Source organism: Rhynchophorus ferrugineus, unplaced genomic scaffold (genome assembly GCF_030347505.1).
Source record: "Rhynchophorus ferrugineus isolate W39M unplaced genomic scaffold, kcgeb_rfMv2 rfM3, whole genome shotgun sequence".
Lineage (NCBI taxonomy): Eukaryota > Metazoa > Arthropoda > Insecta > Coleoptera > Curculionidae > Rhynchophorus > Rhynchophorus ferrugineus.
Window position 1 is genome coordinate 20,301,894 of NW_027472582.1, and position 24,178 is coordinate 20,326,071.

At 32.8% G+C, this 24,178-nt stretch overlaps 1 protein-coding gene across 5 annotated transcripts in view; it reads left to right on the forward strand.

Moving 5' to 3' along the window:
- Positions 1-24,178, forward strand: part of LOC143194066 (optomotor-blind protein) — a 176,561-nt gene that overhangs the window by 127,916 nt on the left and 24,467 nt on the right. For all 5 annotated transcript variants that reach the window (XM_076400633.1, XM_076400629.1, XM_076400630.1 and 2 more), the window contains one exon: positions 19,555-19,701. In XM_076400633.1, coding sequence (XP_076256748.1) covers positions 19,555-19,701 — 147 coding nt within the window. The remainder of the gene's footprint in view (positions 1-19,554; positions 19,702-24,178) is intronic.

A 24,178-nucleotide genomic window follows, 5' to 3' on the forward strand; every position in this document is an offset into this window, starting at 1 on the left:
CGGGACAGTTTCTTAGTATATTATTCATGGTCGAATTTCTAGTGGCTCGGCTTAAGGAATTACAAATAAGTTTTTCATCGCCGTCTATTTTTTCGTATCGTCGGGAATTACGGGTCTCGATCTATTAGGAATTCATTGCAAATTGTTGCTTTATTTTAATATATGGACGATCTAGAATATATACATTTTAAAAGTATTATACCATACATTAGAAGTTAGCCGTGGTCATGTCTGGAAAATACGATTGTTATGCGATGAATGATTGATTAGAGTTTTGTTTGGTATTAATTTGTTTTTCTGTTACAATTTCTTTCACTTTAGTGATGACCAATCAGAGCAAATCTTGACTGCTTTTAAAACTTATACTATCATTCATAAGAACATTTTCGATAAAAACGATTCTCCGTACTCTTTTTGCAACATTTTCAGCAACTATATAACAATTCTTAAGACAAATTCTTTTGACCAACTTCCTCCATAATCTGACTGACTTATGAAGCGTTTTAGAACTTAGCCTTAGTCTCTCTAACTTTATTTTTTAAAAAGAATGTGACTATACGTAGCTTGTTTTCTAATATTGCACTTCATTTTGGTTTAAATGATTGATGGTTAATGTGGTATGAAAAAGCAAAGGGTTCAACTAAATAATAATATGCTATGTACTAAAGATTTACTACATCTATTATAAATGTCACCAAACGAAATAAGAGCCTATAGACCTATAACACTGCTGCCAGTAATATCTAAGGTTTTTGAAGAACTCCTGTTGAAAAGAATAAAACCGATAAAACTATCAAAACAACACACCGAACTATTAAAATCATACATTACAACCAAAATGTTCAGAGTCAAACAAGAAGAAGCTTACTCTACAATAAAAGAAGCTAAAGCAGGTGTACCACAAGGAAGTGTACTGGGACCAATGCTTTATCTACTCTACACTTGGGATATACCACAAATGGAAAATATTACAATGGCTACATTTGCTGATGATACTGCGATTATAGCTGTCGGAGACAATAGTGAAGAAGCCTCACGAAAATTACAACAGGCAAGTTGCAATATAAATAATTGGACACAAGCTTGTAAAATAAGAATTAATGAAAGTAAATCTGTACATGTGCAGTTCACCTATAAACAGACCGTACAAGCATCAATAACATTAAATAATACTATCATTATATATAACAACAACGCTAAATATCTTGGAATAAATCTGGATGTAAAACTTCGGTGGAAGGAACATATAAAGAAGAAAAGAAAACAACTGGAATTGAAATATAGGAAAATGTACTGGCTAATTGGAAGAAAATCACAATTAACAGTACATAATAAATTGATATTATATAAGCAAATACTAAAACCTATATGGATATTGAGTTCAAATATAGGGATGTTCTGCAAAGAGTAGCATAAATCAAATATAAATTTTTCTGAACAAAGTCCTGAGAAGTATTGTGGGTGCACCCAAATACCAAAGGACTGATTACCTACATCGAGACCTTCAGATACCCACAGTCAGTCAAGAAATCAAGAGAATTGCAAGGGGGCATGAGGAAAGACTCCATTCTCATACGAATATTGAAATATTGCAACTATTGGATACCACCAGAACAGGACACAGACTCAAAAGAATCAATCCATCTGATCTTCTGTAGTGTTGTGTAGAGAGATGCATATAATAAAAATACAGCAGTGACATGTATAAACATTATTTCACCAGAGACTGAGAGAGGGCCGATGGGTCCTCCTAGTTATATACCTAGATTTAAGTTATTATAAAGACAAATTGTAGGTTAGAAGGAAACGACTAGTAACAATATGTTAATTAAATAATAAAAAAATCTATTATAAATCCTTAAAAAATGATGTATAGGTCCATAGTTTATGAATAGTGGTATTATTTTGATATACCCAAATGTCTACATTATTAAAACAAAGAAAGATTTATGGTAAACGAAGTCTGGCAATTCGCTATCAATGCATTTTTGGTTAATCGGGTGGACCTTGGCAGGTTGGGCGAAGAAAAAAGCATGAGCCAAACATGTCGAAATCGAATGTCGGGGAATTTTATCGGCACGGACACTCCTCCCCTGGACCAATGGTTTAATAAGATACGATGTAGGACCGCGCCGGGATCAAACGCGGCATAGATCAGAGGTCATATTTCATGTTTACGGCAATTAAAACGATGCCGATTAAAAATAGCCGCCATAAAGCCGATGTTTTGATGACGGCGATCGGAAATAAAAGCCAAATTAAAAACCCGACTTCTCACGGTTGTCATAAAACGCTGAATAGCTAATGACATCGTTCATTTTTTTCCCTTTTGGTCGTCCGTCCATTCTCTCTCTCCGTCCTCTAATTTAGACCGCATAAAATTCAATTTATCGTCCGATGTGATACGAGCGGTCGTTAATAATTCATGCGCTTTGAAAATTTTAAACGTGTTATAAACTGTTAAAAAACCTTCATTAAGGACAATAAAAGGAAATGCACCGAAAGCTCTTGTGTGTACATAAGCAAATACCACGCGGGGCGGTCACGGAAATGAAGATGCAACGTGAAGATTGCCATTGACATGATCAGGAAATGTGTGAATTAACGGCTAAAGGCTCTTCCCTTTACAGTACCTCCAACCCATTACATCCTGATCTTCCTTATTCTCACGATTAAATATTATTTTTCTATATTTTTTTTTTAATAAATAACTCTTAATTCAGCGAGATGGGATTGACAATGTCGGAGATATGCCTGTCCGCTCATCAATATAAAAAAATGTTTTAACGATTTAAATATATGGAAATATGTGTTTTGAACCAACCTTCCAGGGTTATTATTATATCAGCCAATATAAATATAGCAACATATCACTTGCTGTTGATCACCACCATTAAAATAATATTCATGGGCATACCTCTTTCGCGGCAAAACGACCGCCTATCTTAAATCAAAATCTGTATAATGTGTCTGGCCATAACTTCTCGATTTTTCCCAACTATCAATCAAAAAGAGTGAAAATCCGAACGGATAAATAAATCACTGTGCTTTTCATGCTTCTTTTTATTTGCTTTTCGGTTGCTGGAATGGAAACCTGTCCTGTGCGGCGCCTCTCGTCTTGTCAGTCTACTTACCAGGGTTGAAACATTTGTATAAAAATCGTATTAATCATAGAGTAAAAATGAAGAAAGTCAATATTTTTTAAAACGTTTTATGAGTTCTTTAAGTGTTATAGCTAAATTATCGTTACGTTTCAAGAGTTATATATGATTGTAGATGGTATATGATATAAATTTTAAAATACGCCTCGTAAAGGGGGTACTTTGCATCTCAGAAAGTAATGTAAAGTATATTTTATTTTTAAGTAACATTCTTGATTTTGCAATTCAAACTTATTCGAAGAAGGGTTACTATTTATAATATTCCACATCTTACAGTATGTACATAACTTGAATAGATTCAAATTGACTTAGATATGTTCGTAAGAATCAACAGATGTTAACATATATCCAAACCAATTTCGTGTTATTACGGTGGTTGCCATTTATATTTCGGAATTATGCTAAACTACTGTAACATTGCCATGTGGTTACTATGTTTGTATCATAAAATTTCATATTTTTATAGTTTCTGTCGAACAATCATTATTTATATTGTTTACGAAAATAACTGAAAATTGTGTTTTATTAAATTGTAGAAATTTTTGACGTAGATTACCCTAATTCAACTATTAACCGTGATGCACCATGGTTGTTTATTCATGATTTTTACCTGATATTACATGATGTCACTTTATTCGTAGTTTAAATATGAATTTATAAAGTTCATCTGAAATAAAAAAAAATTATCTCCCATAGAGAAATTAAACAAATGCGAACAAAATATTTTATTTTAACTTACATTAAAATCTCCCACTGCTGACTATATATTTACATTATTATTATTATTATATTTGTTTTAGTTAACAGACTTCATTTCTTGTCACTGATAATCCGCCTTCCATGAACCTGAGATAAGAGTATGCACAAGCAAAATATATGCTGATATAGCGATGAACGTTTCCTCACTCGACAAGTAATCTGGTTGAATTTTTAAATTGTGCAATTAAATCCTGCAGTTTTTTTTTGAGCTATTGATATAAAAATATTGAACGAATTGCTTTATACTTTACCTACTACTCAGACAATTCTACACGTCATTAGTGTGTTACTAAAATTTTCTGTACTTAATTATCTTATTAAGATAAATAATTTTTCGATAATAATGATAATAATAATAACTTGATGATAACTAAATTACTAACAATTCGAGTAAGCAATTTTTTATCTATTATTATATTGTTTGTTTCGTTTAATTAAATCTAACCTTTTTATTGGTTCAGTCAAGCCTAATGCAACAAATTAGACTACAGGGAGGCACACAGGTTGTAGTATATAATTGACCCCTTGTGAGCATGCATATTTCTATAATGTACACCCATTTGTTTATTATTTGTTGATTCCATGGTAATATTTTATTTACTTACTCATTAATTTGTGATATAGGATTGAGTGACTACAATTTGAATTTGTGAGTATATATTAATCTCAGTAAGTCTCATAATATATTATATATTGGTAGTTCAAAATGTATCGAAAACCGTAACTAAACTAAAAATATTAATAAAATTTATAATATATTCTAAATGTGACAATATCAACTAAATTACTAGGACAGGGTAATTTTCAAAGTTCACACAATGATAGATAATGTAAAAAAATTATTTAACGCTTTGGTAGGGTATTTCAAATTTGTATTTTCAATATTAGAGAAATTGTTCATAGGGATTCTTAAAAACCATGTTATATAATATGTTTTATTAGAATATATAAGGAATATATGGACATTATTGCAGAAAACACTGCACATGTTTGGAGTATGCAAAGAACCTAGATACTAGATGCAAAATATAATGTTACAAGAGAATAATACAAACATCCAAGGTATATTTAGAGCTCATAGGTACCATAAAATTAATGGAAAGCAAATAAGCCAATGATACATGAATATACACTATCGAAAATATAGATGTTATTATTAAAATATATCATATTTGAGATTAACTTTGTTCTATTTAATTAATATTCAATAATGTTTCACTACCTCAGTACGTTATTATTGTTTTATTTATATTATTTTAAATTATTTGTTTATAAAAAAACAAATATAAGAAAATTTAAGCAACATAACAAGAATCTATTGATTTTAGTTTGTGATAAGTTTTACAATTTTCTGCATTATAATGAATTATTCTATAACAATATAAACAATATCGTTAACTAAATTTTCTTCTTAACGAAATATGAACTTTCGAATTATAAAATCGAATAACCAAAATCCGCATATGCTCAATTAGCCAATCATATTCTACATTTTGTAAAGTACAAAGAGAAATTATGAAAAGTAATTGATACTCCGAATCCCCCAGAAAGCGACTCTGTATAAGATGCTAGTCCGTCTAGTCTGCCTCTACGGAGGACAGGTGTGATATAGGTACGTCTCCGAGAGACAACTTGAACTGCTCCAAGTGTTCATTCAAAAATGTCCGCGCCTTACTCAATGCCTATTGATTTATGAGGAACGTGAATACTCATCTCGAATTAGGCATCCCGTTGGAGAAAAGTTTCGCGGACATGCTCTGATAAGGTGTTCTTTAGGCGCATTAGAACACGATAATAATCTGATCAAATCTAGGGATTCTCATTCACAAACCCCCGTACCTAAATCAAGTACGACAATCCTAGTCGTAACCCAGGGTCTCTGTAGTCCGCAAAACACTGCTCTATCCCGCACCCGAAGCGACATCAGCAAAAGACCATTTGGTTATAGCTGGTCATTCTGGAATAAGAAAAAAACTAATTGATACAGAACGTCTTGAGGATCTGGGTTAATATTAGTTGATTATTCCAAATTTCAATATGATGATATATATTGAATTTCTTTCGACATTATGGTGTATAGATTTTAGATTATTTCCAATAAATTTAAACATCGTCCTAATCATTAATATCGCATTAAAAGCTCCCGGAACATATAAAATAAACTCAACTTATAGTTAATAAGGTCAGCAATTTGCTCCGTTTGTTATCTATCGGCTAGTGGCTGAATTACAACTAAGCTCAAATTGGATTAGCATTGTTTACATGGCGCGCTCTATGCCCTTCAAGCGAATTCCTGCATTTTCCGCCAGGCATTATGTATATTTTCTAAGGTATCGATCGCGCAAACTATAATATTTGCTTCCGTTTTACGGGTTGAAGGTATAAAAGCGGTGAAAACGCGGTCGTTTTATTCGGTTTCGTATGTTGGACGGAATAAATTTAGATTCGCCAGGTCGAGTATGTTAATTTCGGCTTCATTATATATTTTTTGTTCTTATTAATACTCTCTTTTCCAGCACAATGTCTCTATTAACTTGGGAATTTTTTTTTAATGTTTGCTCATTGCCTTCACCCTGAGTTACTACAAAATCTCTAGTATTTCTTTCTATTGTGCAGAATAGTTTATAAAAAATCCATTGAAATATATTCGGTCTTAAAAATAAGTACGAGATAAAAAAAGGAAATATTCTACGAAAAAAATGAACCGACTTCGAGTCGGTGGCGAGCAAAAAATTAGATTTGTTTTGTTCCTAATTTAATTTTGTGAATACGAGGGAAACTTACAACAATATTTTTGTATTGTTTGAGCTCAGCACCGGCTGTACAGTGATCAGTTGGTACTAGTTAAAATAATATTGTAAATAGATAAATAGTATTAGGTAGGTATTAAGCTAAATTCTGTATATATAGTATAATATAAAATACGTGTAGTAGATATGTTAAAGAAGGTTTTTGTTTATTTTTATTACGTTATAATATAAGTTTGATTATTTTTCTCTTTTTAGTGTTAGATACTTACTCAATAAATTACGCAATTATTTTATTAAGTATTACAATAGTTAGGTAGTCCAAGTAAAGGTGTAGCCCGTAAGAGGAAAAATACGAATAAAGAAACAATGGTTGAAAATAAGGAACGCTTTAGGCCCCCGGGGTCCGCTACCCAGTCTAGATGATTTGACAAATGTTCTAACTAAACTAGAACAATAAAGATTTGTAGTCCCCGTCGGGAATCGAACCCAGGACGTGCATGTATGAGCTGAACACTCTAACCAGTAAACCATAGAAGCAGTTGCCTGCGATATTTCTACTATTCCTATGATATATTTTTACATGCTTTCGAAACTTGTGGATTTCCCGCATTCACCCGTCTGATACTGACTTAGTTCGAATTATTAGCTTATTAGATATTAGAATAAAATTGCATTTTGTATATTCGTTACTTTTTTGATTGATTTGACAAAATATGTCATCAAACACTTTAAAAACTTAGGAGAACGCTGCTCCACTGTTTTACAATTGTTGGTTTTGGTAACTTTGATGCCAATAACCAAGGGCAAGCTAGGAAATCAAAGAAGTTCTATATTTTCATGCAATTGGAAAGATCCAAAAGAAGTTCTACCACACGAATTGATTGAAAATTTAAATGCATTCGTACCAAGTAAAAAACAAGAGTTTTCGGTAACATATTGTAATTGGCGATGAAAAGTGAATCTACTGCGATAATCACAAATGAAAAAAGTCATGCGCTACACCAAAAGAGTCATCATCGACATCAACATCGAAGCTATTACTAGTGTATTACTACGAGTGCCTAAAATAGAACGAAACTGTTACACCAGCGCCTTCCGATTTCCACTTGTTTAGATCCATGTAGAATCGTTTGATTGAAATACAATTTCGAAAAGCTGAAAAAGTGAAAGAAGAAAGGAAGTATCCCAGAAAGCTGGGAGAAAATAGAGTATATGGAAAATATTTTGAGTAATATATATTGCATAAAGAAATGCTTTTTAAGGTTAAAAATAATCCGAATACATTTTATTTGATCAAAATATCTTACCTTTAGATTATTATACGTGGCGGTCGCCACAATAGAAATATAAAAACAAATAATGTAGTAATGTATATGTTATTACTGTTTTCTTTAATTACCACTGTAATTAATCATCCGAAAGATAATTAGTGTTGCCACAATCAAATTTAAACCATTATATGTTGCTTGGCTTTCCTAGCCAATGTAGCAGTTATGTGTAAAACATTACATATAGCATGTATCACTGATTCTTACTATATTCTGCTATAAAGCTGTTAAAATGTTACTTAACTATTGTAACAAGAGATTTCACTCTTTTGAGTTTTACCATTGATGAAAGTGCTTCAACAATAACTTACTGAGTAAAGTTATTGTGTATTCATTTTACCTCTATTTTGTTGATAGTGTTCATTAGAGTGTTAATTTAAATATCTCAATAAAGGTCATCTTTTTTGATATATCAAAGCGGGTTAACAATATTCCTAATACTCGAGAGTATTTTAATGATTATATTTCTGTTAAAATAACTAAAATATACATGCCATTGGTTAATGTGATGACAATATTAGTTAAAAGCCGGCTTGGTTGGCGCACTGGTAAAGGCGACAGGATGGTCGTCCTACTGTTGTGATAGTCGCGAGCTCGAATCCTGGTGAGGCATGGTCGTAAATTTATGTTTGTGGTTGTTTAACATTTGTAATTCTCCTTAGGTAAGAATGCAAATTCCGACAAGGAGAATTATCCCAGTCACGCCAGTACCCAGGCTGGGTAAGACCGAAAGTCTTCTGGGATGATTTCTAAGTTAGTCACTCGCTAGTCGGTAAACTGAATGCCGAGGACCGTAGTTCGGAGCTCACGTACAGTTTGACGTGTCCAGTCCAGATAAATCCTCGTTGGTAAAATAGAGACTTCAAAATATTAAAAAAATTTAATTAAATTAAAAAAAAACATTAGTTAAAAAATTCCATAATATATCATTACTCCTGTTAAAATAACTAAAATCTATAATCTAGAAAATCATATCAGTTAACAAAATATCTTATTTAGCAGTATTTCAAAATATTTAAATTCTGGTACATACCAAGTATTTTATATGAAGTTTTTTTCGTTAAAGTAAACTTTTTATAACAAACCAAAAATATTTTACTACATTCTAACATACTATAAAATAAACTAAAATTATAATATTACTAAACTATAAACTTTTTGTTTTTATTAACTTTAAATGCCAGTGGTTTAAAAACTGTATATGTTATAACTCATATAAGTTATTACAAAGTTATGAACGAACTATTTTTGTAGTTAAAAATCAATTAACTGATAAGGAAAGAGTTTGGTTAAGGAGCTTATTAAAATTCTTCGCATTTTTTTCCGGAGTGATATGTTATAGATTTTATTACCCCATAAAATGATATACCTTAATGGGTGGTATAAAAAATATTGCATGTGAAAAAAAAACTATGGTACATAAAACTGGAGTCATTATAAGCAAGTATAAAGGGCCTTTGTTGTATAAATTTATCTTTTTTTCTTGAAAATTAATTATTTATTTTTTAAAATTGTAAACACTAACACATATCATTGAAAGGATTGACCATCATTAGTATTTTTTTGCGCCTTGCCGGTGAATACAATGTCACGCTGCAATGTTGCTATTCAATTGAAACCGAGACTCTTCGACAAGTTCAACATCATTAATAATTGTTTAGATAATATGTATTGAATTTCAAGTGTTGAATTACCTTTTTTGATAAATAATTATTTATTTTACAAAAGTTGTAAACAGTATATTATTGAAAGTTTTAACATATAAATGCTGACAGCACTAAAAAGAATAAATCAATTTTCCACTATTTTCATTATAGCAAGTGCCTTGAAAGTAACCTGTTAACACTTGGATGAAGTAATACTTACCATTGAAGGTTTATGTTTTGAAGTAATGTTTACAAAAGTTGTAACATGTAGCAGATGTGATGCTGTAAGATGTGCTATTGCAATTGCAATCTGTAGTGATCTGATTTGAAAAAAAACTAAAATCTGAAGCTTCGAAACATTATTTCATGGTTAGTCAGGATGTATACCAGGAAATATACCATCATAAAATGCACTTAAAAGAAAATTGTTCTTGACTATGTACTTCACTAATTATTATCAACTATGTCAAATCAATATTTTGGTAATCTTGTCAAATACATTCGCATATTTCTCATAAAATTTTTCAGCAAGTTTGGGTACTTGATTTCGATTCCACAGATCCTAACTGGTGATTGTTGGATATTCTTTACAGTCATTACCCGGGAAAATTTAGGTTATTTGCGTTGATAAATCCCAGGTCAATTTTTTCATTTATCTTTTTTTCCACTGGTAGCACAATACAAATTTTTTAACTGTCAAATAAAAGATAAATAATCCAAATAAAATTGAAATATACACTAATAAGTTTGAACGTTGGAATGCGGAAATGATGGTTAGGAGACGGTAAGTGACGTCAATGTTTCGTAGCACTTCTGATTGCCGTTTGACTTAATATGACGAATTTTTTAACTTTGTGTTTTTATTTCTAGTAAAATCTTAGTAATCTCACTTTTATAATAATATCTCTATAGTATATTATTATTATAAATCAATATTTTTGTGATTCTTTATTATAGCCATGTTACAGAATTTACAGTTTCTGTATTTTCGAAATAAATCTTCAGAAAAGTTTCAGTCCAACAAAGTCGACATCTAATCTCGAGCGGAAACAAGTAAACCCGTACGCTCTAATCTAGACAGAATAAGTTCTGGAATCAGATCGTCGAATACCGGGGAACCGAAAACGCGATCCCGTACGAAGAAAAATAAAGTAATCAATCTATCGGTTTGGTTCGGATGGCCGCGGATAAAAACAAACGACAAAATTCCTGAACAAAAGACATCGGACAGACACAGGATGGATGGACGCGGTAGGACGACGGGCTAGAGAGAGAGAGGGAGCGAGACGGCCGATGGGACCGCGACGCGGTTCTGACGGAGACGGAAAGGCCGGCGGCGGCGGCCTTTCACAAAACGGCGTGACGGCGCCCCATCTCGCATTCAAATGCGAAAATTATGCGCGTTTTGAGGTTAAACGACTTCGGTGTATCGTCGCCGAGACTCGCTAATTATTTTAGCGCTGGCCGTTTTTAATATTTCGAACCTCACACCGTGCGGCGATTTTTATCGATGTATAAATAATATTTAATACGGTTTTGCGTATTCGGCACTGTTGAATTGTTGGGCGGCTGGTTTTTGATGTTCGACGAAGAGGACTAGCGCGCGATTTCGTTCCCACCGTGTTCACGGGCCCAGAAACCGGACCATTCAGCAACATTTTCCATAAAAAAGGAATAGAAGAACATTATTTTAATATGTAGAGGTATGGGCTACGTAAATTGTTCATCCAATTATATAATCAAAATTTATGACATCGAAACGTCGCAATGTTGCCCCATCAACTTTAACTTTGACTGAGTTTATTTTGCGTTTGACGTATAGCAACATTCTATGGGATAAAATAACAAAACGTAGTTCATAATCATACAGCAACAAGAGTTTGTAGGTTAGAGTTGTTTTAATATATTTCCATTGAACTCTTTTTCACATCGCCTATGAAGTATAATGCTGGACGCGTTTTTTACGTTGGTTTAGTTGTTTACGTCCAGTTTCCTTCGTTGCGTTGATGTTTTCTAATCAAATCATTTTGATATAATTTCCGCTATATCTTCCGTTTAATATATCATCTGTAAAAGAGTTAGTATCCATTTTATCAAGCAACTGCTCACGAATATTCTGAACAAATACACACATATCTGTGTACACTAATATATAAGAAGATTACACATCACATCAGGAAACTTTCGTTCAGTCACTGTCACTTTCACTATCTGAATTACTGTTCTATTCTACATACATGTATCTATACAACACTTGTTCGCTATTTAATCAATTATTCAATTTATTGTTCTGTGTTCTGTGTTCTTTATTGTACATCCCTCTCGACCAGCATTTCCATTATAACAATACTTTGCCACCCCCATATCAATTCGATAGGATTAAATACATAATGATAGCGCCGAAGGTATGACCATGTTTTTCTGCCATCTTATTTATACTGTATTTTTTAGACCTGATTCTAAAAAAAACACATTTGACATGACAATTTGAAATAGTTTTCCATCGAAGAGCTGCATGTTCCTGAGTTTTCCAGATTAACATTTTCCTCTGAAGAATTTTTCAGACATTTGACAACCGAGTGAGTATAGAGGCTGATTCGGTTACATGTTCGAATGCATCAGATAGCATCTATTTTTAACTGGAATAAAATGAGAAGGAAAAATACGATCTATGTGTACTAAATTTTTCCGATGCGCCAACAATTCCTCAACAGTAGAATTTATAAATCCACGTCATTTGATGATGGATGTCTCATTTCTTAACAGTGAAACAAAACTGTATTTGGGAACGACTTTAACAATCATTAAAGGATTTTAAGGGTCGTTTCATCATTACTAGTGGTATTTAAGTATATCGCTGTGATTATGAATCAAAACAATAAGCTAACGAGGGATTCTCCTTATTCTTCTTATTCATAAATCGCCTAACAACTGTTTAGCATCGGTATTTTGAGAATATTGTTTGTTGGTTATTCCCATAGTGGTAATATAATATTGACTAGAATTATTATTTTGACCTTTTAAATTAAATATTACCAATTAATTTAAATATGAATTATTTGGACATCAAAATTATTTGGCAGATTTAGCCCTCCTTGACTTCTGGATATCCTCACAGTTCCAAAAATTCTTTCGAAAGATTTTCCGTTCTTTTGGATATTTCCCATTGTCTGGAAATAGTTGATTCGTCAAGCGCTAAGTTGTATGAAAGCTCTTTGAATTGCAATCAAACTCATTACTTTTCAGCTATATGAAACCCAAATCAACAATTGATTTTGATATAAAATTTCTGATAATTAAATAACAAAATTAATGTATCGAAAATGCAATTCTAAACACTGAATAACTCAATAATTTTACATTTACACCAATAGATATCGCTGATAACAATAATGAAAGCACCAAATATTAGAAAATTACTAAAGGTCAAAAAAATTTAATCTGTCATAACGCAATCAGATCGTTTTAAAGCAACGTGAGAAGGTTCCGCTGGTGTCATAACAAGGTGTATTTTATTGCTGGCAATTCCGACAATCCGCGTTGGTGGCGTTAATTTTTTCCCTTTTAGTTTTTCGATCGGTAAACACGTTCTAACCGATGGCTATCGGACGAAAAAGCCACCCGAATACCGCCCGTCATTATTCCGGTAAAATATGTTCTCGGATGGCACCTCGCTATTTCCTTTTTTTTCCAATGTCGAAGAGAAAAAGACGAGAGAAAACTGTCCCCTATCGGTGGTCAGCATCGGTCTCGGCCGCTAGAATTCCAACAATTTCGGCCGAAACATCATCAAAAGATTGCGGGTGGCCCTCTGTCGTTGCCCTTTCAAACTAAAAGCGTCCAACTTCAGGTTAATAGGATGTAAAGTCTTCTTCTGCGCTACCGTGCAGATAACCGTCCGATCGACCAAACGGAACAGCGGACGGCCGGGCTTAGCGCGAACCGGACCAGAAATTAATTGGACCGCTGGGACTGCTTTTAGCCGCAATTGCGTAGAGTCGGGTCGTGGTGATAATACAGTACTTAAAAAGTGTTGAAGAGTTAAGTAATTCCAGCGGCAGAAGTCTTTGAAGGACCGCTGATAATACCGCCAGCTATAGTGCGTTGCACAATACAGAGTCAGACAATATTCAACTTAAACATTAGCATTGGATCTAGGGTCATTTAGTAACTCGCCTAATTGAGCTATTTATCATTGATATAAAAAAAAATATCACTCTAATTCTTAATTTGTAGACAAGATGAATGAAACTAAAGGTATCAATAATTTTTAAATAAATTATTTTAGCACGACTGTATATATGTAGTCCACCCATACAAGTTTTAAACATACATCATCTAAATTTGTGACGTCAAAACGTCGCAATGTTGCCGGATCAACTCTGAGCTTTAGTTTAGCTTTGACATATAACAAAATTCTAATTTAAATAAAATAATTAAACAAAAATACTGTTTATTTTAACATTATAGTACATCTATTGCATATACTATTGAAGGATTTAAAACTACAATTAAGTATACAGTTATAATAGTTTGTAGGTTAGGGTTGTGTTTGATTATATTTATATTGAACTCTTTGCTGTATGTATTCATTATTGTAGTAACTGGTATCTACTGCATTCTTTAGGACTTATAGGAAGCTTATATATTATCAATTTTGTCTACATATCCACAATTACAGATCATTACAAGTATATAGAATAATTAGAATAAGATAACACATGCGCTGAAAAGTCCTGGGTGTAACAAAGTTTTTTTTGTCCTTGTCCTACTTTTGTATCTTATCTATATCTATTTGATTTATCTTTTGCCTCAAAATAGGCCTGTCACCAATGCTGTCTACTCACGTCTGATTCCAGAGTGAAATGATAGATCCATGTTTCATCCAATATCACATCTCGACGCAAAAATGCCATCACGTTCAATCATCATTCATCAATCATCAACACGTTCTTGTTTTTGGTCGATAGTGAGCAAACGGGACACCCACCTTGAACAGAACTTTGTCATACTCAAATGGTCATGTAATATAAAACCGACACGCTCTTTTGATATCTTTACGATATTAGCTAACTCACGCAACTTATTTTTCGATAATTCAAAACGATTTTGTGGATTTTTTTGGTCTCTTTTGGTGTTACCACCTAATTTAGACGTCCACTGCATTCTGCGTCATGGGTGTCTCTATGACCACGTTTGAAGTCAGTAAACCAACGTTTTATTGTTATTTCTAATGAAGCGGAGTCCTCGTAACACTTTTCCAGCAATTACTTCATTTGAACTGTATTTTTTCCTCGTCAAGAAGTAGTGTAAGATTAAAACACGAAATTGCTTTTGATCCATTTTTTTTGAAAACAACAAAACTAGTGTCACTCTTAGCATAATAATTACAAACGTATGATTACTAACTGAAAAAGCGATGAATAATCTAGCTCCATCTATGTTTTAAGCGTAGACTTTTTAGCCCATGTGTTAAATAACATATTTTTGAAAACTAATGTTTGCTAGTTGCAGGTACTAAAACTGAAAATTCAAAAATAACTGCTTATATTAAAAAAAAATTTAAATATTAAATAAAGTAAAAGTTATGTATATGTATTGACTAAATATTGATAACATAAAATGAAATAATCACTGATTATTTTGCAGGATGACATCTCTGTTTGTCGCCACCATAAACGGTTTAAAACATAATTTATTTAAGCACTGAGAACTTAAAAATGCTTTTGAGCAAAGCAATGAAGCTAATGCAGAAATAATATGATAATACGTGGCTGCCGTTTTTTCTAATGCGTTTTTAATGATACAGCTGCTCGGCTTGTTAGGCAACAGCTTTGTTTTAATTGAATAAGTCTTTCAGGGAGGTCGTTACGTTAAAAATGAGACATTAGGTTTTTCGGCGACTTCAGTTTTTCGTCAAAAATCAGAAAACAAAGATTAAATTTAACTATAAACTTTTTTAAATATTAGATCTGAAATAATGTTTATGCTGACTGAATGTATAAGATGAAATAGGCTATAGTTAATATATTAGCTCTTGAGCTGTTTTATATATTTAAATTTTATCTACCAAAAATTAAATCACATTTATAAAATCCAATGTGTTCAAATTAATTATGATAATTAAGGCTGTTTGATTCTATTGTGTTATTTTCATAGCTCATATTTATTTTTATGATGTGATACAGACGAAGTCATGTCATAACATACATGATATAATGATTAATGATTTAATGATTACAATAACTTAAAAAGTATAGTAAAAAAAACAAAAACAATTTCTTGTGCATTATTCAGTTAATGTGTATGCGAATAGTTAATAAAACAGCACTAATGTAGGATTTTTAAAATGAAATTATTGGCCTATAAGTCAGATTTAAATGAATTTTTTTGAATTTGAAGCTTTATGGTGAAAAATCGGTAGGATGTACAGTAGGTTCAAAATATTGTTCATCGATAGCCGCTACTTTAAACAATCTTTTAGACAATTTTGCGATCCAGTCCCGAAAGGACGATGTATCTTTTAAGGCTATCCACGAATCGACCTATACTTTGGTCTTCGCAAGAAGTGAGGCGCTGCTCAGACAGGTCACGACTCACGAAATAGTAATCTGAGTGAGCAAGGTCTGGAGAATATGTGTATCAATTGTAGTCGAGAGCGATCCCCACTGATGGTTTCATCGAATAATGCCTTCAGATCCTCGTCTTCAACTTTTTTTGGCTGTTCAGAATGCTCTTCGATGTCAACATATCCACTTTTACAACACTAAAACCAGTGTGCACATATTGAAATCAATGAAACAAAGTTGCCATAAACTTTATACAGCATTCAATGACCTTCACCTACCCTTTTCATCATATTGAAGTTAACAATTAACTTCCCGCAAATGCGATTTACTAGGTGCTAATTAACACATTTTGAACGCATCAAAAAAATGTTTTGTTCACATTTCTGTTGTATATTCTTATATTAAAAGTAATTTATGGGTCAAAAAAAAGGTATTAAACAATCTGTAATATGTAACCTATATAGTTTGTAATTTTTGTTTATAGTTAATCCATTTACAGAAATATTCCATACAATTTTATTTCAACAAACCAGGCATCGAACAATCCGATATATACTAAAAAATGAAATAATAAGAAACATTTTCTTCATCTTATTTTAATTTACATAATAGATTACTGATTCTTCCTATAGAATGGTTATACATGATGAAATATGTTATAAACTGTAGCTTCACTGTTTCTCTCTATACTTCAAAATTAAATTAGCTATCATTATTCCTTCACTGTTAAATGTATTCTTGTTTTGTGTGGGTTGAAGTTTCATATTAGTCAGACTCTACTGCATATTACTGGTAGTTGGTAACTCTAATGTTTCTAGAATATTTTCCTCTCCTGGTTGAATACTTTTTCCAGCATCCTTTTGTTTCTTCAAGTAAAAGACAAATATTATACCATGTGTTTTGAATCTTCTTGCTTTGTATGGGTTGAGGTTTTGTATTGGTAAGACTCTACTGCATTTTATGTTAGAACTTAGGTCTTTAGTTTAGTATTAGTTCTGTCAGAATATAAATGTTTTTTAATTGCTGACTGAATTTGCAAGATGGAACAGCCTATAGCCGATAGCTCCACCATCTCTATTTCCCAAGGCAGTGCTCAAAACGAGATTATTCCCAGAAAGGAGGGGAATAAAAATTTTATTCGAATAGTTTATTCGCGGTCTGAGACGGATAGAAATTGTTTCGAATCAGCGTCGAGATTTTTATCACTCGCGCCGATGACAGAAATGCGGTTTTATGCCTCTTTAATGATGCAGCCTGCATGAGCCAATAAAATCGTTTCATGGCGGTATTTACGACGGTTTTTTTTTTCGAAATTCATTAGTCAGGGATTTTACTTAATTTCCCCGGGCTGTCCGTGCGGAACGTCGTTTTTTTTCTAATTAGTCCGCCGATCTCGCGGCGTCCTCCTCTCGTTTCCTACGCCACTTTCCCCGTTTCCCGGTACGCGTTTTCGCGGAGCTTTTCGGAGATGCGCCCTCCAAGTGCCATTGTCGTTCCGAACAATGGTGTTTGAGTTTTTGTTTCTGTGTTTTGAAACAGATATATCGCCATCGATGGGAGGTAATCGACACTTTATGGCCGATGATGCTTCGCTTTTGGATTTGGTTCACCGGGTTTCCGGATAAGCCATCGATTCAGTAAGTACCGCAAGTTTCTATGAGGCTTAACGAAAAAGATTTTCAATACGCTATAATCATTCGCTATACAAATCAATGACAAATATCTTGATATATTTTACTACAAGGGCGTTCAATTTTCGAAACCGTATACTGTAAAAAGACTTTAGTCTCGTCAACACACGTCAATAATTTCAGGAGCAACAACCTCTACTGGGAATATCTAGCAAGGTTCACAGTTTCTGAATCCAAATACAGGAGCTGAAATGACATGGAACGGTGTTCGGTATTGAGCATTTTAACACAGTTATGCCTACTGTTCGTTTCAACAAACATCGTACATATTTCTACATTCCACTCTATTCCATATAGAGAAGTACTGACTACTAGATGGTGTTACTTGATGCTAGCTATAAAAACAGCTGTTTAGTACTTGCACTCTTTGCAAAATTTTGAAATGAAAAATATCGAAAATGGTTAAACCGATCATAACTTTCCGCAAAAGAGAAGTTAATGTCCCTTCTTGAAACGAATTCATCTGCAAACGGCCGTAAAAGACCTTCCTCTCTTCAAAATGTAGATTTGAGGTTTGACAAAATCGGTCAGTAGGCACACAAGAAAAATCAAAAGGTGGCATTACATTTTTTTATAAAAATAAATACATGCTTAAGTGCCTACTGTACGTTTAAAGGAACACCCATTTTTTGCTGGAAAGATCTTTTTTTTTAATTTTACTTAGTTTAATGTAAAAACTATGTGATTTGCTCCGATTTTTTTAAAAATTCAAAAGAAAAAACTTGGACAAAATAGTTCTATCTAGTATGTCCCGATACTTACTGAAAATATACCATTTGGAACGCTACTAGAAGCGTCTCTTGATGTTTTAAGTAATTTTGGACTTTTTAAAACTTATATTATTGAGACTAATTATTTTTAAACATCTTTTCTTAAATTTGAGGCTTTATTGTGGAATATCGGTACAATGTATTTTATTCAAAGTATTGTCCGTCGATAGCCGTTGTTTTTTTCCATCTTTCTGGAAATTTACGGATTCCATCTCTAAAAAACTATGTATCTGTTCAGACGACTCATATGTCGGAACAAGTAGTGATCAGGAGCAGCAAAGTGCGGAGAATATGGCAGGTGGGGTAGCGGTTACGACTTCACATTTTAATGTTTCCCAAGTATGTTTTCACCAATTTTGCAACATGTGGTCGAACGTTATCATGTTTATGAACTATTCTAGTCTAGTCAAACGCATCATTTGTACTCGATAGTGATAGTTTCATCGAATAATTCCTTCAAATCATTATTTAAAATTTTTTTAAAAGTAGTTTGGAGACTTTCTTTTCTTTGTTGTCAAAATTACCATTTTTAAAGCATCTAAATCAGTATTCACATATTGAAATATATGGAACATGTAAGCTTACACAGCATTTGACGACCTTCAGCAGCTTTTCCTTCAAAAGTTCCCGTAATTGCGATTTACTCGGTACAAATTCTGACATTTTAAAAGCACGGAAACATTTCGTCCAAACGACACATACCGAAAAATGAAGTTTGTCAGAGAAACTTCGCATGAAGTTGAGTATAAATGTATTTGTTATAAGTCATTTAAAGTTAAGTTATAGGTCTGATATTTAAACTAAACTAATTTGATAAGTCAAACTTTGATATCAAAATTAGTAACAATATATTTTTAATAATAATGTATTTTTGTTACAGACGATATTAAACTCAATGCACAAATACCAACCAAGGTTCCATCTAGTGAGGGCAAACGATATCCTCAAGCTACCTTATTCTACCTTTCGGACGTACGTCTTCAAGGAAACTGAATTTATAGCAGTCACTGCGTACCAAAACGAGAAGGTAAGTTAAAAAAATTAATAAATCACATAACGTTTAACCCGTAAGTTGAAAAAAAGCCGATCTAAAACTCTAGTGTATACCTTTAATAATGTTATGACATTTAATCGCTTTAGAACTACATTTAACACTTCCGAAATAGTGTGAAATTAATAATTTCTGTGGCTAACGTTGTTTTATAGTTCAGTATCTATTGGGTAAAGTAATTAATAATAAAAAGCAATTTTCACGGTATCATTGAGTAAATATTTAAATTTAATAGAAATTGGCAAATATGACAAGAAAACCGACAAAAATTAAAAACTGTGTGTCAATATGTTAGTATTAAACTTGTGACGCTTTATGTGACCGATCGCCACAGCTGGAAACCTTTTAAATACATGTTTATAACATTAAATGTATTACGAATTGTAACACCGCAGATTACATAAACATCTCGGCTTACCCGCAAAGGTTTCACGTTCTTTTAACAATGATAGAAGCTTGAAATAAACTACTACTTATACGCGGTAACGCGAAATCGCCATCGAAGAAGATATTTTAAAGATGCAGAATAAAAACACCGTAAAAACCTTAAATCACCTTTAAAAATTCATGCTAACAAACTGCAACAAACTATTCTGGCGTGTTTTTCGATTATCAGCCGATTTATAGCTGCTACGTAGGTGATTTCTGATCATAGCCGCCTCACCTAACATGAATAAAATCATGAAATATTGTACGTGCCGTTGAATTTCCATACTTGGAAAAAGCGACATTTCGAATTGGTTGTGCTCCCGCTTCGGCGTGGTGTAATATAAGTTCTGATATCGTTTAGAAAGGCAAAATCAATGACAGATTCGCTAAATTATTGGGTTATTATCTCGATAAAAGAATATGATATGGTTGATGAAGAAAATCTCTCGCTTACTTCTGTGCAATCTATTTATATCACGTTTCGTTCATAATCATAACAATAAATGACTTATATATTATTTGGAAATTTTATTCACAAATGTATTCGAAAAAAACCGTTATGTTTGGTTACCCTGCAAAATGAACCACTCAATATATTTTATGAAATTAATAGCTAAATACAAACTTTTAATTTGTTTTAAAACTATTTTGTAGTTCAAACTAACAGTGGCGACTTGTTGATTCCAAGGTACAAACGATATTTCCGAATCAACTCAATTTTTAAATTAAACGACTTTATAACAGGTGGGGTAAAAGTCCCGTTACCATTTTGGCAGTGCACCATCTTAGTTATATGATGTTTAGGTCAGTTTCGCTTTAACCATTGTGTTGTGTAGATGTCTAAATTTTATTATGAATACGCCACAAGAACGAACAGAAATAGTGACAATATTTATTGAAAATCATGATCGTCCAGTGCCTCACAAAACCACAATTTATCGTTTACATGCCAATTTTCGACAGTACGGTACGACAGGCCTCGTTCACGCTGAATATGTGGCTGGGAAATGGGAACAGAGAATCCTCAATTAATTCATGAAACACACTTGCATCCACTAAAAATAACTGTATAGTGTGGTATTCATGCTGGAAACATCATTGGTCCCTATTTTTATGAAAATTACCTAGATGTTGCAGTTACTGTTGAACGGTTCTAAAACATAATTCGAAATTTTCGTTTGTCTGAAATAGAAGAACAAGGACTAGACGACATGTGGTTTCAGCAAGATGGAACCACAACACAGCTCGTTCAGCAGTTCAATTATTGAATTAACTTTTTCCACGAGGATTAATTTCGCGAAGTGGCGATTTATCATGGCCAGCCAGATCTCTGGATTTAACAGCACCAGACTTTTTCTTATGGGGTTTTTTAAAATCAAAACTATATGTGAATAAGCCCCAAACCATTCAACTTCTTCAAAACAAAATTCGTCACGAAATTGAAGAAATTCAGCCTGATATGTTGCAGTATGTCATGAAAAATGCTTTAAGAGGAGCCGAAAGTTGTATAGCGAATCTCGATCACTATTTATTGCCGATATATTTTTTCAATCATAACGAAGAAAAAATATAAAGACCAAATAATTTTTTTATGAAAATCAAACTTACTTATCTTTTCATTGTGCAAACTTATAAGCAATCAAAATGGTAGCGGGACTTGTACATTGTCACATTGTATTACAAACGCTATGTGTGTTTTAATTATTAGTATTTCTTATTACAATATACAGTGCTATATTAGTCTAAAGGTAAAACAAAATATATACAAAAGAATCCTAGTAATGTAACATATTATTCTTTTGTACTTCTAGTAGTTCGTTCCACAAAGATTTTCTGTCAGAAGAAAAGTTTGTGAAAATTTAAAATCAAGTGTTGGCAACTGTCAAAATGTGTGTGTACAAAAATATGTTGATTGTTTGCATTATTTCTTAAAGTATAGATATAAACCAATGGTCAACAATGAATGCTTCTAACCCTATTGTGTACTGCCTATGGATTTATTCCTCAACTGAGTACTGATCGTTGCATCTTAAGAATAAATTACTTGATTTGTAATACGCTCTTGAAAGAATTTGTCTTAGGCAGATGTTAGACTGTTTAGTGTCCAAGTCTCCGAACGTTCAAAAGAAGTGAATTTTTGTCTTGATTGTAATATTTCACATTCATTATCTTAGAGAAGCAAAATCTCCTGCTGTCTGGCCGATTCGGCTTATCACTTCAGCAATAGATGTCACTTTTTATGAAATGTATCTACCCAAGTACCTGAACTCTATTTGCTCTAACTGGGTTCTGTTAAATTTGCACCCGTGTTCAACATCTGGGATTATATTTCTGGGTATTTTGTAGACCGTTATTCCACTATGTAAAATTCGGCATGCCTCAAGGTCGCTACAATACTCCCCTGCCAGAATTTACATACAATTATTTTAAACAAATAAAAATACAAAAATGTATGAAAAAAAATCAAATACAAAATACTGATATGCCAAACAAAATTTGCTGCATGAAAAGGGTTTTGAAACATATGATAAATCAAAACGGTTGTGGCTGGTATGATTGCGATCTGGTACGGCTGTTGATATCTTTCAGTCCTACAGATAGCGTTGCTTCATCGTCGCTTTGGCACTTGAATGTGGTCCATCGACGACGTTGAAAACAAGCTATTTTTCGGACAGGGCTTCCGTAATCGTCGCTGTGGGAGGATCGATTGTTCGACGACGTGTTAGCTTATTTTCTTCGACGACGAGACGTTGTCAATTCTGGTACCTCGGCGAAGACATGACGAGTCTAGGGTGACTGCAATCGGTACTTAGCTTCTGGAGCTGCCCTGTGACTAATCCGTAGTCACATACGTTACAGTAATTCAGAAAAAACAAATAACGACGGTATCCGGCCGAAGCTGCCCAAAGCCTTTCAAATCAAAATCAAGGTCGCTACACTATATACCAGTTCAGGATATTTTAATTCTTCGCAACTTTCGGAATAAACATTTTGACAAGGATTGTAAGTTGCAAAAAGAAACCTCAATTAAGAATTATTTTAAGACAAATTTATATTAGTTAGAAATGTATAGAAGAAATATATAGACATATTCTTATATTGAATTTGTAAACACAATAAGAAATCATCCAGTAAAATCTAAGTAATTCAAGAATTAGAAACATCTAGTATTAAGTACTAGATTAATAAAACTCTACTATATTTATACTTGGAATAATTAATCTAATAATATAGTAATTATATTTCGAACTACTGCATAGCATGTTTCGAACAAGGACATGTCCAATGCGCTTCAATATCTCAAAAGACCGCCTGAAAACCAGTGATAACAACATCGACGACAATAACAATAAATAATATTAACATTAATAACAACTAATTAAGCCTGCGAACAAATTAACGTCGGTTATCGGTTCATTCCGTTTGATTTGTATTAATGAGTCCCCTAAGTAATGCCGACAATTGCTATACTGACTTTAGCGCAATAAATAATTAATTCCGCTTTGTTTAGGTAGCTCGCCGCAACCGTTCTGGTTTTTTTACCGTCTATTGTTAACATCAATATCTTAACCGAGAAAAACATTAGGTAATTAAAAGATCAATAGTATCAAAAATAGCATTCTAATCAACGATATGTTCGTTAAACAAAAGCTGGTGAACTATCGACCCCAAGACTCTTGATGTTAATTATTTGTAACTCAATTTACCTTTTGTGTAAAGAATGCCGCTGAATATCAACATTAAAACCTTTGTTCATCATCAATTCCCAATTAATTTTTAAATTAGTGACGATTTACTAAAAATTGACTAAATTGACATGGTGACGGAAAAATACGCAATCTATCCTGACACATAGATATACCAGAAGATGCTGGGTATAATTTCATAACGGTTTCATTGCCTTTACGGGAGCTGAAAGCAACACAAAGCCATATTGAACAAGTAAATAATTAGACCGAGAAAAGCAATTACATCACAGTACGATCATGTAATTAGTTGAAACTGAAAAATATCATGAGTTTCC